This window comes from Danio rerio, chromosome 16, assembly GCF_049306965.1.
Source record: "Danio rerio strain Tuebingen ecotype United States chromosome 16, GRCz12tu, whole genome shotgun sequence".
In the NCBI taxonomy this organism is placed as follows: Eukaryota; Metazoa; Chordata; class Actinopteri; order Cypriniformes; family Danionidae; genus Danio; species Danio rerio.
In genome coordinates this window covers 17,740,102-17,755,806 of record NC_133191.1, presented here as the reverse complement: position 1 = coordinate 17,755,806, position 15,705 = coordinate 17,740,102, and the positions used below count along the sequence as shown (strand labels likewise).

The following is a 15,705-nucleotide window of genomic DNA, read 5'->3' as shown; positions in this document are numbered from 1 at the left end:
TACAATTGACAGGGCAACTTTTTTTTCCTATTATGAATTTTATAATTGTTATTCTAGCCCTAATTAAGTTACTGGTTAAAAAATAAGTTTAAATAAAATTTAGCTTTTTTACCTGCTCTAGTGTAAGTTAATTCAGGTTTTAATTTTAAGGAGCTTTATGTATAATTGTCATTATCTGCATTGTATTTTTTTTTTATTCTTGAAGTATTTACTTGAACCACAAAGAGGAAATGATACACTTCAAGTTTCAGGGATTTATAGGATTTTACTTGATTTGTAAATGTTTAATCTTTTACAGCTCACATGTGCTGTTGCAGTTCCTCCAGAGATATCAGGAGAGCAGACGGTATGTTTAAAAAACCATCACAATCCTTAACTTTCAGACCAATTAACCTCTGTGATGAGGTTTTTATTTAAAAAACAAAAACACTTTTGCGGTACCAATTCTCACTACTTGCTTATTTGCAGAATATTAATAAAGCATTGTTTTAGTACTAATTTTTGACATCTCACTGTATGCTATGTTAGGGATAAGGTACATCCCGTAAGTTGTTATTGCAGAATAAAGCCTGACATGCTTATTGGCAGCCTGATGTTAAGAGGGGGGCTGTAGTATAAGACTGAAAGGCTTTAATCAGAAAAAACAACGATCCTGGATGTACTTTATACTGCTAATTACATGACTACTTGCCACAAAACAATAATTAGGCACAAAAAATTGTTCTGAGCTATAATAGTTTTTTATGTTTTCAGCTTACAAAAAACTGACAGAAACTAAAACAGCTTAAGGAGTATACACTAACTTGTGCATTATTTGGTCATAAGATTAATAATGCAAAGCTGACACAAATGAAACTGGCTGAATAAAGCATAGACTGACCTATATATTTTAATTCACAAGATGGCATTAACAGTCATTAAATGCAGCATAACAAACATGAATGAATGCAAGTATATAGATTGGAATGTATCGACTTATGGTCAAGGTGATTTGAAGTTCCAAGATGAGGCTGCATTAATTTGCAGTTGTTATCTTGGGATAACATACCTTGGAATGTCCCAACTGACCAATCAGAATTGAATATTCCAGACAGCCATTTAATAATTCCAGATAACAACCACTCAAACTAATAACATGGGACTATCTGGGTACTACAAATCATCTTGACCATTAGTGAATATATATATATATATATATATATATATATATATATATATATATATATATATATATATATATATATATATATATATATATATATATATATATATAAAACTGCTAATCAAACCATGATAGGATTTAAAATGCATCTTATGAACCGAAAAAATGTCCACAGACAACCTTATAACACTAGATCATGTCATTCACCATTGAGAAGTCATTATAGTATTTTATAATATTACAACTCCAACCATAAAAACCTGTTGAAAACAATGTTATATCTAGCACATTTTCAGTTGTGTAGCAAACAAAACTTGTCATAACGTGTAATATTTCATGCATGGATCATTTCCACAATAGTGTACTTGGATCTGCTGACATCACTGTAGAGATAAGCACTTTGTCCAACGAAAGCATACTGCCAGTTATAGCTGGATCGGTAGAAGAGCGCTATTTTCTTATTTATTCATCTTGTTATTCAACTTTATAAATATCAGGAAAAAATGAATACTAAAAACCTACACTTACATAAAAATATACACTTACATTACCAAGACAATGGCTGAATCTTAAACATTTAATTTTGAATGTGCTCCCTGCACTTGAGCAGAATTTTTAATGAAAATTAAAAGTCTCAATCAATATAGCCCATTAGATGTTTATTTCAGGCAAAAGTTATAGTTAATATTTGTTAATGCTGAAAACTGGTCTTCAAACTAAATTTAAAGCAAGAAAACAAGCATGAAAAACATTGCATATTACTCTTATTAAAATAATTTTCCACTCAATTATATATTTGAAAGATAAACAAAACTGGAAATTTCTTGTAAAAAATGAACAGATACTTAAAATATCTAATCGTACAAAATGCATTGAACCACCATCTTCATCAAATTACCATGTTGCATCATTTAAACTTCATACACTTTCATCCTAAGTGTTCTGTGTGGGCTGTCACTGGACCTGCCTCCAGCAGCGATGTCACAGTGATTGACCCGGCCCGCTCCAATACTATACTGGATCAGTTCAGTCTTCCACCTACGTCCCCAGCATTATGCATCTGTGCTGTGCCCCCTACTGGTCAGTCTGAGCACTACAGCTATAGTAAAGTGTACACTGCTATTCAAATCAGAGCCTTCATTTATTAACAGTACATAGAAATATTTTATATTGTGTCCTATAATTAAAATTTAGAATGAAATTTGTATATTTTTTCCTAAACATGAAACGTATGAAAAAAATGTGTTTATCAATATCAGCTTGTGGTACTACTTGCACTGTGTCCTATAAGGTTCTGGTCATATAATTAGAATATCTTCAAAATTTGTATTTATTTTACTAATTCCATTTAAAAAGTTAAATTTGTACAATGTATACTTTCTTTCCACACAGGCTGATATATATTTATTTTGTTTATCTCTTTTAACTTTATCTCTTTAACGTATCTCAGAAAAATTTATTATTTCATAAAACTAAAGAATTTTTAAAAATCTTGGCCAACTGAAAAGTATGAACATGAAAAATATGAGCATGTACAGCAATTCATTTAGCAATGCAGCATGGCATTTAGGTGATCAGTCTATGGCACTGCTCGGGTGTAATAAGAGCACAGCTTGCTCTGATAGTGGCCCTCAGCTCTTCTGCATCATTGACTGTGGAAACTTTACTCGGGAGCTCAAGCAATGTGGATTGTGTGCCTCCCCTCTCTTTCTCCAGACGCTGGGACCCAGATTTCTAAAGGAAATGCAACATTTACTTTCATCACAGAACATAACTTTGGAGCACTCAGCAGCAGTCCAGTCTTTAGCCCAGACAAGATGGTTCTGACACTGTTGTTCAGGAGTGGCTTGACACAAGTAATGTCTATGAACAGCCAGACCTTTTGTGTCTTGCCTTCTTGTGCAAGATGTTAATGGTCACCTTTTGAACAACTGTTTAACTGTTTTGAACAACCATCTTCCCTATGAAGCTGCGGTCACACTGGGCTTTTCCTCCCATAGACTTCCATTCATATGCACACGAATGCATCAGACCGGAAACGCAGGGTCATGCATTAAGTTTCGCAGGTTGCTGCGGTGCAAAGTTCAAGCTTGGTGAACTCTGACCTGCAAAATTGCATCAACTGACTGCGTGAAACCAACCGAGGATCAAAACTCTCTGGACAGAAATTTAAAACATGGCTTTTTTAATGTCTAATAATCTTGTTTAATCCGGCCCCTTTTCGCAGCACTGCAGACAATATTTCGCAAACAAACTCTAGTGTGACCGTAACTTGATTGTGTAGCCTACAGATGTAGACTGAGCAATTAAGTCTGTCTTTGCAGGTGTTTTGAATTAATTAGCTGATTAGAGTGTGGCATCACAGCTGTGTTTAATACTAAACATTTTCACAATGTTCTTATTTTCTGAGATACTCATTTTGGGGTTTTCATTAGTTGTCAGCAAAATCATCAACAATTAAAGAAATGAACTCTTGAAATATATCAGTGCGTGTGGAATGAATGTATACAATATACCAGTTTCACTTCTTGAATGGAATTAGTAAAAAAGTTACCCTTGCTAGTCATCAAAACAGAATGGGAACACTGTAGTCATAAAGGTGTAAACATGGTCAGCAATGATACTCCGGTAGGTTGTGGCATTGACATGATGCTAAATTGGTACTAATAAGCTCAAAGTGTGCCAAGAAAATATCCCGCACACCATTACACCACCACCACCAGCCTGAGCTGTTGATACAAGGCAGGATGGATCCATGCTTTCATGTTGTTGATGCCAAAATTCGGACCGTACAATCTGAATGTCGCAGCAGAAATCGAAACTCATCAGATCAGGCAAAGTTTTTTCAAACTGTGGGAATTGTAGCCTCAGTTGTCTGTTCTTAGCTGACAGGGGTGGCACCCTGTGTGGTCTTCTGCTGCTGTAGCTCATCCACCTTAAGGTTTGACGTGTTGTGCATTCAGAGATGCTCTTCTGCATACCTCTGTTGTAACGAGTGGATATTTGAGTTACTGTTGCCTTTCTATCAGCTCGAACCAGTCTGGCCATTTTTCTCTGACCTCTGGCTTCAACAAAGCATATACACCCACAGAAGTGCCACTCACTGAATAGTTTCTTTTTTCGGACCACTCTCTGTAAACCCTAGAGATGGTTGTGCTTAAATATGCCTGTTGATCAGCAGTTTCTGAAATACTCAGACCAGCCTGTCTGCCACTAACAACCATTCCATGTTCAAAGTCACTTAAATCACATTTCTTCCCCGTTCTGATGCTCTTTTTGAACTGTAGCAAATCATCTTGACCATGTATACATGCCTAAATTCATTGAGTTGCTGCCATGTGATTGGAAATGTGTTAACAAGCAGGTATACCTAATAAAGTGGCCGGTGTGTGTATAAATATAGTTTTTCATCCTGACTGAAATCATACATATAGCTATATATAGCTAATCTTTAAACATGAAAAGTAGAACTGTGAATCAACAGTTCCAAAATCTTTTAGTCAGTGTGTGCTTTTAGTAATGTTGGTGAGGTTTAATATTTATTAATGTTATTATAAACCTGTCAATTTTGTTGGGAGTGCAGTGCACTTTTCTAAATCTTTGTGGATTGTTTTTTTTGTTGGAGAAATCTTGTCACATCGAGTGCTGTTAGGGCACAGTGTTACACACCAGTGAGCAATCATTGCTGATACATTAATTCCCACATGTTCTTAAAGCTGAAGTTGCAATTGGATAGAAGAAGGGAATATGCCGTGAGTAAGGTGATAAATGGTTGTTAAGTTTAATCACTGTGAAAGCATGATATGTAGTAACATGCCTGCCTAAATTTACATGACTTCCAACATGTAGAGTCCGTTGAACAGTCTCCTCACTAGTCCAGCAACTTAGAGCCAAACATACTCCTCAGAATGTTGTATTTGTATTAAGGAGCTGTGCCGATCTGATGCACACGGCATTTAATGATGATCGTTCTCCATATAACTGCAATTTCAGGTTTAAAACCTGTAGATGGTGACAGAGACAAAGCTATGGGCTGCAGCTTTAAGAATTATTCTTGATGTTTCCATGAGGTCATTTGCGTTTATAAACTATAAACCATACAACACATATCTTTATATAGTGTGAATGTATAAGTCCTTATTGAAATCAGGGTTAAGAGGTCATTCTGTTCTCTCATTAAACTTATGTGTGCTCATTGAAAACATGTTGTCTGTGAAGCACATGTTTTGCGAAATCATTTAGAAATAGATTAGCCATTCTACTGTCTTCCTAGCTTTTTTCATACCATTTATAAAAATGTATATATGAAATAACTTTTTGAGTATTTGCAATTAAAGGATGCAGGAGATATGTGACAGCACTTACTATTTTGTAGTATTATCATTCTACATCAACATTTTTAATATAAGTATGCTTAGAGATGTGATTATATTTAAGCAAATTCCTACAAGACTACTTTGTAGATCCCACACTTGAAACTGTCCTTGCCTACTCCTTACAAAAAACATCTGTGTTTACATTTACATTTACATTTAGCCATTTAGCAGACGCTTTTATCCAAAGCAACTTACAAATGAGGACAAGGAAGCAATTTACACAACTAAGAGCAACAATGAATAAGTGCTATAGGCAAGTTTCAGGTCTGTAAAGTCTAAGAAGGGAAATATTAGTAGTATTAGTAATATTTTTTTTAATTTTATTTTTATTTTTTTTTTACAGTTAGTGTGATATTCAAAGAGGCATTTGCAGATTAGGAAGTGAAGTGGAGACTAAATAGTTGAGTTTTTAGTCGTTTCTTGAAAGTAGCGAGTGACTCTGCTGTTCTGATGCAGTTAGGGAGTTCATTCCACCAACTGGGCAGATTGAGCGTTCGCGAAAGTGATTTCTTCCCTCTTTGGGATGGAACCACGAGGCGACGTTCATTCACAGAACGCAAGTTTCTGGAGGGCACATAGATCTGCAGAAGTGAGAGCAGATAAGAAGGAGCAAGGCCAGAGGTCACTTTGTAGGCAAACATCAGAGCTTTGAATTTGATGCGAGCAGCAACTGGCAGCCAGTGCAAACGGACTAGCAGCGGAGTGACATGTGCTCGTTTAGGTTCATTGAAGACAACTCGTGCTGCTGCATTCTGGAGCAGTTGAAGAGGCTTGATAGAGTTAGCTGGAAGCCCAGCTAGTAGAGAGTTGCAGTAATCCAGTTTGGAGAGAACAAGAGCTTGAACAAGGAGTTGAGCTGCATGTTCAGATAAGAAGGGTCGGATCTTTCTGATGTTATAGAGTGCGAATCTGCACGATCGAGCAGTTCTAGAAATGTGGTCAGAGAAGTTTAGTTGGTCATCAATCGTTACTCCAAGGCTTTTCACCATTTTGGATGCAGTAATGGTTGCCCCATCCATCTGGATTGAAAAGTTATGGTGTAGAGTCGGGTTGGCAGAAACTACAAGCATTTCCGTTTTTGCGAGGTTCAGCTGAAGATGATGATCTTTCATCCAGTGTGAAATATCCAACAGGCAGGCTGAGATACGAGCTGGAACCGAGGGATCATCAGAATGAAAAGAGAGGTATAGCTGGGTATCATCAGCATAGCAGTGGTAGGAGAATCCATGTCTCTGGATGACTGGTCCTAGAGATGATGTGTAGATGGAGAAGAGAAGTGGCCCAAGAACAGAGCCTAGGAGTACCCCAGTGTTTAGATGCTGTAGGTTGGACACCTCTCCCTTCCAAGACACCCTGAATGACCTGTCAGAGAGGTAAGATCTGAACCATTGTATAACAGTGCCCGCAACGCCCAGTGACTCGAGCGTAGATAGCAGGATCTGGTGGTTGACAGTGTCAAAAGCAGCTGACAAGTCCAGCAAAATGAGGACTGATGATTTAGAGTTTGCTTTAGCCATTCTGAGATCCTCCACGACCGAGAGCAGAGCAGTCTCAGTTGAGTGGCCTTTCTTAAAGCCGGATTGCTTGTTGTCCATGAGATTGTTTTGAGTAAGAAAGTCCAGAACTTGATTGAACACTACTTTCTCCAGAATCTTGGCCATGAATGGAAGCAGGGATACTGGTCTGTAGTTTTCAAGTAGCGTATGGTCCAGGTTGGGTTTCTTTAGCAGTGGGGTTACCCTAGCCTGCTTAAACGAAGTGGGGAATAAACCAGAGTCAAGAGATGTGTTAATTATGTGAGTCAGTGTTGGTATGACTGCAGGAGAGATGGCTTGCAAGAGATGAGAGGGAATGGGATCGAGTGGACAGGTGGTTGCATGGCTAGATAGCACGAGTTTGGACACCTCAGACTCGTGCTATCTATCTCAGAGAGCTGGGAAAAAGAGGTGAGTGTGTGAGGTGTTGGTGTTGTGTCTTGCGTGTTTGTTGTAGGTGCAGCAAATTGAGCACTGACTTTTGCAGTTTTGGTGCAAAAGAATGTAGCAAAGTCATCAGTAGTAAGTGTGGAGGATGCGGGTGGAGGAGGAGGATAGAGGAGGGAGGAAAATGTTTTAAAAAGTAGGCGAGGATTAGTGGCATTGTTGATTTTCAGACGGTAATATGTCTGCTTTGCAGAAGTAACCTCAGCTGAGAAAGAGGACAGAAGAGTTTGGTATGTTAAGAGATGTGCAGGATTTTTAGTTTTCCGCCAAATTCTCTCTGCAGCCCGCAGTTTTGAGCGATGCTCCCGGAGAGCATCCAAGAGCCAGGGTGCAGGAGGACTGGCACGGGCTGGCCTGGATGCAAGAGGACATAATCGGTCTAGACATGATGCTAGTGTGGAGCAGAGTGTATTAGTGGCACTGTTCGAATCAAGTGCAGTGAGTTTGCGAGATGGAGGAAGAGAGTCTGAGACAATGGTGGATAGTCTATTGGGTGAGAGAGATCGTAGGTTTCTGCGAAAGGTAACCAGTGTTGGAGTGTGTGGCGGCTCAGGAGTAATGTGGATGTTGAGGGACAGAAGGAAATTATCAGATATTTGTAGTGGAGTTACTATTGTTTGATCAGTGAAGCAGTGTCGTGTGTAAATAAGGTCTAGCTGATTACCTGATTTGTGGGTAGCAGAAGTAGGTGCTCTTTTTAGGTCAAAAGAGGCAAGCAGAGTCTGAAAGTCTGCAGCTTGCGGTTTGTCAACGTAAATGTTGAAGTCACCTAGCACCAACAAGGGAGTGTCAAAATTAGAAAACGTTTAAACGCTGTTAATAAATGAAGGCCCTGGAGAGTTCTGAAATATGGGTTTAAGATGTTTAAGTACTTTTGTTATTATCTTTACTTCTTTCAGACTTGCTTAGGCTTTCAAAGTACCATTCAAAGGTTTGGGCTTGGTAAGATTAAATTTTTTGAAAGAGAGTCGTATACTCGCCAAGGTCTCATTTATTTAATCAGAAAAACAGTACTATTATGAAATGTTATACCAATTTTTCTTTTAAACTACTTCTAAAAATGGTATTCCTGTTATAACAAAGCTGAATTTTCACCCTTGTCTTCAGTGTCATGTGATCTTTTAGAAATCATTATAATATACAGAATGTTGCTCAAGAAACATTTTTCTTATTATTGGTTATAAACAGTTGCTGTTCTGTTTTTTTTTTTTTTAATGAAAACTATTATCAATTTATCCAACAGGATTGGTGATTAATGGACAGATCAAATGGAAGACATTTACTTAATAAGCAAATTAAAATTATATAGTGTAAATATCTGTGCTGTCACCATTGATTAGTTGTCTTTGCTAATTAAAATAATTGTATTTATTGGCAAAATAATTACTCACTGAACCCAAACGTTTGAATGCTCATTGTCATTTTGTTAATAGCTTCAATTATGTTTATCTAGATTTTTTGACTCTTTACTAACAATCACAACATTTAATTAAGTTGTTAGTTTTATGTTGTATTTCTTTCTTATATTTAATTGTCACAGCCTTGTATGTTTAACCTTTTATGGCACATTAACAAAACTCTGTTGATCAAATGAGATATTTTCAGATAATTGGAATTTTGTATATGAATCATGTCATCCCTCTTGCGTTAGGAAATACTCTGGGAACTGTGTGGATCGGAACACAAGATGGAGGGTAAGGGCATCTCAATCATATTCATTTTATTTCATTTCTGTATGTTGGTTTTGGTTTAAATAACAAATTTTGGTTCATTTTATGGAACTTAATTAATACTTCAAGTTGTCCAGCTTGATACTTAGAGCTTTTGCTTAGTAAGGCCACTGATGTCATGATTTTCATCCAGTTGGGGATGAGAAATGATATGTTTATCCACATAACAATTATATATATTATGGAAAATTACCCTAAACCCCCTAGCATTTTGTAATGGGCCTATCAATAAGCCCCACCCCTCCCTCTTAAATCGTGTTGCTAACTCAAACAGAGTTTATTCCTCTTAAACATCGTCCTGAAATGTATATTAAGATACATTAAAACACAGAATGACCTTAAAAAGTATGGTGGATAACAAGATCATTTTGGAAGCAAGGGTTCACACAACACAATGCAAATGGGAGACGCTACGGTTGTTTCAATTGCAGATGACAACTTATAAGATCAACACAGTTCATGTACCAGAAACTCGTATTAATTCAAATTTAATCAGTTTAATATGGAGAGGCGCTAGCTAGATAAAATCCTTTATTCTGAACGGCCCTTTAAAGTGGTCAGTTTTGAACACTTCAATTTTAAATGACATTTCAGTATGGTCATGATTGTTTTTACACTGTAGCACCCTTCGGAGGGCAATATATCTTGTTTGAAATGCATCATTAATCTGATGTTGTCTTTCTGCAGTGTGCTGATCCATTCGTCCTCCAGCTCCAGGCGCCACTGTTTGCAATCAGTCAACCTTTCCGAGGGAGTTCATTCTCTGACGTCAGTGTCTTTAGAATGATTGTGTATTTTGTTTTTCGCTAATTAAATTACAGAGCTTTCTGATTGAATCCCTTCTATGTGAATAAAAGATATTCTCAGGACGAGGTAGTTGCTGGCTTAGCTGATGGGACGCTTGTATTCTTCTCCCACAATTCAGGTGTGTGTTTGCAGTTTTGGCTGCTATTAAGATTTGAATTATACTTATGGTCATAGCTGTCATTTTATAGGCATGTGGGATCTCCAGTCTCATGAGGTGCTATCACTCGACACACCTCCTTTGCAGCCCATTCGCTGTTGCTTGGCAAAAGAAGGCTGTCTTTGGGTGGGATACTGGAATAAAGTTTACATGATCAGTGCAAAACAACGAAAAATACAGGTTGGTCTTAAAAGGACATGGTGTTGTTCATTTCTTATTTTGTGCTTCAGTCCTCACTCTTTCCCTTTTTTTGTGTTCATTTTAGAAGTCATTCTCAGTATCTGAGCGAAATGAGCAGCAGGTGCGTTTTCTGTGTGCAGCGGGAAGTGGAGTTTGGGCATCCTGCCGTTTGGATTCTATTCTGAGGCTTTTTGACTGGACAACTGGCCGCCCACTACAGGAAGTAGATTTATCATCCATGGTGACTAAAGCTTTAGGTATTTGGACTGGACTGTATTCTTTTATTTTTTGTATAGATTTTTATTTTTAATATTTCTTTTGAAGTTTGCAGTTGATACATTTTGTTTTATTTAAACCAATTTTACAGGTATAGTTAATTCAAAAAGGTTAATTCAATGTTTTTTTTTTGAAGAAAGCTGAAAATATGTAACCATTTTCATCTATAGTAGAAAAAACAAATTCGATGAAAGTCAGTGGTTACTAGTTTCCAGCTTTTTTCAAAATAATATTTTTTCTTCACGGAAGAAACAAATGGGTTCATTTCCCAAACAATGACGTAATTCGCGGCTGAACTATCATAGTAAGATGCATCGTTCGGGAAAAGAATGCTGTAGTGATGAATGTTTCCCAAAACCTGTTGTTTCTCTGTCGCAGATCCATCGTTTATACCACGTTAGTTATAATGTAAAACGCCCATAATGATGCTCTAAACTGGGTGGTAACAACTTCTTTAGAGAAAAACCCCATCATTTCTTTGTGTAAATTGGTTTAGACGCACACACATTTAAAATAAAATCCAGTATTAGTTTTAATAAAAACATGCACTCGCTTTCCATATTAACTGAAATATATGTAAATATGGCACATATAGAGCCCGTGTTTCCTTTACAAATATTATTTAGAATATAACATATTCTATTCTAAAACATAAAACCACTTACAAAAGCTAACACGTATTCTAATCTCGTATATAAATCATACAAAGAAATATAAAATGAGGCTATTTATTGAGAAATGAAATTTTATATTTATTATTTATTAGGAAATGAAAAAACTACTTTAATAATACTAATGATATTGATTATTATTATTAAGTAGGATATTGTTTATTTGAAAAGTCTACTTTTACAATTTGACATGCAAACCACTGCAGAAATGTTCTAACCAACAGGTCAATGTCATATACAGTACCAGGGTGTCCGCGGGAAGACATTTAAGGCCCTTAAAAAGGATTAAAAAGTCTTAAATGCAATTTTGCAAAGTGTTAAATTTTATATAATTTTTGATTAAGCAGTGTATGGTTAAATTCTAAAGTTTGCCTGAATTAAATCTGCAAATATCAGGAAGCAGTGTAGTTTATGAATTCAATAAAATCCTGCTAGATTTTACACCATGGTGCTTTGTTTACTGCAGTAACCAAGGCAACATCATTATTTCTGCAGTTCTGTAGGTGCCAGTCTGCTGAATTAGCTAGATGTAATAGATTTTTATTCAGTATATGCATGATGTTTTAATTTTGAATTAGTTTCTTACATTAATATTTAGTAAATGTACTAAAAGACAAAATCTTTCCATTGTTTAAGGTTGAAAAGTGGTTTTAGAGTCTTATAATGTAGGGAAAGAGTCTTTAAAAAGATCTTAAAAGGTATTGAATTTCACTCTCTGATTCTTGTATATACTCTTGAGTACAGATACTTTATAAATAACCTACTATAAATTAAAAGCATTAACGTATGCTATTGTTTTTGTTTTCACAGGCTTTGTAAATGTAACAAATTCTGCTTTTAAATAATAGGTCACCTATAGCTTTTGTCATGAGCCACGGCTGTGTTTAAAATGACATTCAGTTTTTTTAAGTGCAATGCGAAGGGAGTGCAATTGTAAACATGAAGATTGCTAAAACTGAATTATAAAAATACTTTGAAAGCAAATTGCACATTAGAGTGATGACTTTAATGCTTTTTTTTTGTAATTCCAAGTTTAAATGTTAGAATGTTCTAAATTAATAGGGCATAGGGGGGATAACTGGAAATAGAACACAGCCAGCAACTTTGTTTTTAACTACAGCTCCAGAGCTGTAGTTGCAAGCATGCAAGTTTGTGATGCAGTTTCAAATGTTCCTTGGAATGATGGATTAGGGAAACACCAAATCAACAAACTATGTTTGTAAAGATGGAACTTGCAACCTTAGATGGCTAACGATGGTTTTCTGAAACGCACCCCTGGTTTGGAACAAGTGAAAGGTTAAGGGTGAATAAATTTTGAAAGGAGTTTCAGTTTTAGGTGTACTAAACTGTTAAAACGTTCTCTGCTGAAATATTATAATATTATCTTGTGTGTTATCTAAAATTTATAAACATGTCTAAAAAAAGCAAATATATTCACCTTAAATCTAGTGAAACAATATTTTCAAGTGGTCTCAGATTTTAGTGATGCTTTATTTTATATATATATATATATATATATATATATATATATATATATATAAAATTTAATTCATTTCTTTTTACTGCCCGGCTTTTTCCATTTCATAGGATCTGCATTCCTGTCTCTCTCCCCGCTTCAGATCACAGCCATGTCTGTGGTCAGTGGCAGGCTGTGGGTGGGCACAGGAAGTGGTGCAATTTTCTCAATTCCCCTGTCCCTTAGTAAGTGTTTTGTTCTCACTGAAACAAACTTTTATTGAGTGGTTTTATATTTGTAAAATGTATACTGTTGTTGTTTTTCCAGCTTCAGAGTCCTGTTCTATACCATACTGCTCTCTTGCTTCTGCACAGCTCTGTTACCATGGCCATCGACAAGCTGTCAAATTCATTATTTCTGCTCCAGGTTTGAAATACATATTCTTTACAGTATTGGAAAGAATCTGGAATCTTTTATTTATTTTATTTCTCACATTTTGCAATCACTGTAGGCTGCTATAGTGCTTCCAATTCAGCAGATGGTGCTGCCACTTCCTCTCAGCTTATTCTCAGTGGAGGGGAAGGATATATCAACTTCCGAATTGGTTAGAATTTTTTCTTGACACAATAATGTCGAGAAGCTATATATGTATTTAATTTTGAATATTTTTGAAAATTATATTCAACTTACATATTTGTGTCCTTTTTTAGGAGATGATGGAAGTGATGGGGCCAGTGAGTATGTCCTACAGAGATCAGAAAGAAGTCACATGATTATTTGGCAGAGCCCCATCCTTTGCGTTCCAAGCCCTGCCCTTTAAAGTGCTTCAGCTTTTGGAGTTCTTTTGAAATACAGTCAAGCATGCTATATATATTACAGTGTATTACAGTTTATCACTTGTCTAATAAGCGCCATGTATCAATACGCCCAAAGGGGAGAAATACTACAGATAATTTAAGGCATTAAGGCGCAGATGTTTTTAGGATTTTTTTATCCACAACATTGATTGTATACCTTTGGTAAATTGTTTGTGGTAAACTGACTTTATATGAAGTTGACTTTTCTTTTTTTTGTAGTCCCATAATGCCCAGATATTCTCTAAATGTGCCTTGTACAATTTCTTTTTCCTATATCTGGCCAGTGTTTTTCAATACACAATCTTTAAGTTGAAACAAAGTGAGGTTGTTACTGTAATGCCCATCAACAAATGATACTTTTTATTGTGTTTCAATAATGTTGAATTTAAATTGATGCACGGCATGTCATGACATGCAGTATTTTCAGAGATACTTGTTTGCTTGTTTTACAGCCTACCTGCAAGTAATAACTGTACTTGATTTCTGTTGTGTATAATTTTTAAGTGCTTGGTGTTATAGTGAACTTTTTATTTATTTAATCATTATTGGTTGGTGGTGTCTTGTTTGTGAAATTTATTAAGAATTCTGTATGGACATCTTTTGAAATATTTTTTGAATGAGCCATGAACACAAGTCTCAATCTATTTAAGTGAGAGACAGTCACAGCTTTATTACCTGGAAAATGTGTTTCACTTTGTTGATACACCTTCAATATAATCAGAAACTGTTCAATTGGTATTGTAAAATGTTTCAGTGTTGTTAAAATAAAGCACTGAAGTAGCATGTGCAAATTTAAAGACCAAAAACATTGCCAGTGCTTGAATTTTATTTGTCAACAAACATGATTACTACAAAAAGAAATAAAGTAAAAATTGCTCATAACACATGTGCAACTCTCAGTTATAGCCTAGCTTATTTCACAGTACAGGTAGGCTACAACATGTGTTTCGTTTGCACACACCACATTGTCAATTATCAGAGTTCAAATATATATCTGATATGTATATGGCCGAAGTGCTTAGGTCGAAGGTCAAGACGTGCTGTGGCCTCGGTGGGGTTTCCGTATGCGGCGGCTGAGCGTGCGAGCGAGCAGGTCCACGGCGTCGTGTTTATGTCTTAATTCCTTTCCTGATAACAAACCATCAATATTCCCACTGTACCACATGATCCAAGCCCCCATAGACATCAACACTAGCACAGCTCCAGAGTACACCAATAGATCACCGAAGTCACGACCCGCGATTTCAAGTGGGACGAAGATGCCGATGAGGAGGGTAGAGACTCCGAAAAGATCCGTAACGACGGCAAATATGAGAACAAACTTGCAGTGGGTCAATCCAGCGCGGTCAGTACTGGGCATGGTGACTGTCCTTCGGACATGTGAAGGAGGAAAAAGAAAAGTGAAAGCAGCCTATTTAATGGCGCATACTAATAACTGCATGATTTATTAAACGATTTTTAGTTTTCTTTCTTCTAATTTTTAGAATGATCAATATGCCTTTAACAACACTTTGACTTCTAGAAATTTTCACCCTCTGAAGGGTTAAACGTCTGTGTCTGTTATGCATATTAATGTCATTATGCATATTCATACAGAAACCGAGGTTGGCTATATGATAATTTTACTTACCTTTAATCAGAGAATTATATTAGACGCAAAACTGTCGAGAAAGACGTTTAGCAGGCTGTAAATATGATTTAGTCGTTTGTTTTTTTTCCGGGTCCTTCTACCTGCGCTTTAAACTGGACTCTACGTCACGCAGGTAATGTCACATGACACAATCTATTTACTCATGATACTATAAGAAAATCTAGTTTTGAATAATTATAAAAATTGCGGTCTTAGTTTCATCAGTTTTGCTAATTTTAATTATACATTCAATTTAAATAGGATTAATCAGCACCTTATGAACCCTGCCTTTTCGTGGATTTTTTTAAAAATGTTTTACTCTTGCATAAATCCTGAGAAAATTCATTCCAAATTGTCTTCGTTTCATAAACAATGTCTGTTATAGTCTACAAGTACAACTTTTCCCCACATAATTATATAA

At 36.1% G+C, this 15,705-nt stretch overlaps 1 protein-coding gene and 1 long non-coding RNA gene across 6 annotated transcripts in view; one reads left to right on the top strand and one right to left on the bottom strand.

Moving 5' to 3' along the window:
- Positions 1-14,536, top strand: part of si:dkey-17m8.1 — a 32,154-nt gene extending 17,618 nt beyond the window's left edge. For all 5 annotated transcript variants that reach the window (XM_073926001.1, XM_073926000.1, XM_001336948.9 and 2 more), the window contains exons 18-28: positions 299-346; positions 2,101-2,242; positions 9,172-9,214; positions 9,938-10,018; positions 10,108-10,175; positions 10,246-10,394; positions 10,480-10,651; positions 12,929-13,042; positions 13,125-13,223; positions 13,309-13,401; positions 13,508-14,536. In XM_073926001.1, the coding sequence (XP_073782102.1) occupies positions 299-346; positions 2,101-2,242; positions 9,172-9,214; positions 9,938-10,018; positions 10,108-10,175; positions 10,246-10,394; positions 10,480-10,651; positions 12,929-13,042; positions 13,125-13,223; positions 13,309-13,401; positions 13,508-13,617 (1,119 nt within the window). In that variant the 3' untranslated portion in view covers positions 13,618-14,536. The remainder of the gene's footprint in view (positions 1-298; positions 347-2,100; positions 2,243-9,171; positions 9,215-9,937; positions 10,019-10,107; positions 10,176-10,245; positions 10,395-10,479; positions 10,652-12,928; positions 13,043-13,124; positions 13,224-13,308; positions 13,402-13,507) is intronic.
- Positions 14,463-15,364, bottom strand: tmem238b (transmembrane protein 238b). The gene is made up of 2 exons (XR_222841.6): positions 15,285-15,364; positions 14,463-15,024 (listed from the first exon to the last, which is right to left on the bottom strand). It is a non-coding gene; the product is annotated as a transmembrane protein 238b (long non-coding RNA).
- Positions 15,365-15,705: the final 341 nt, after the last annotated feature.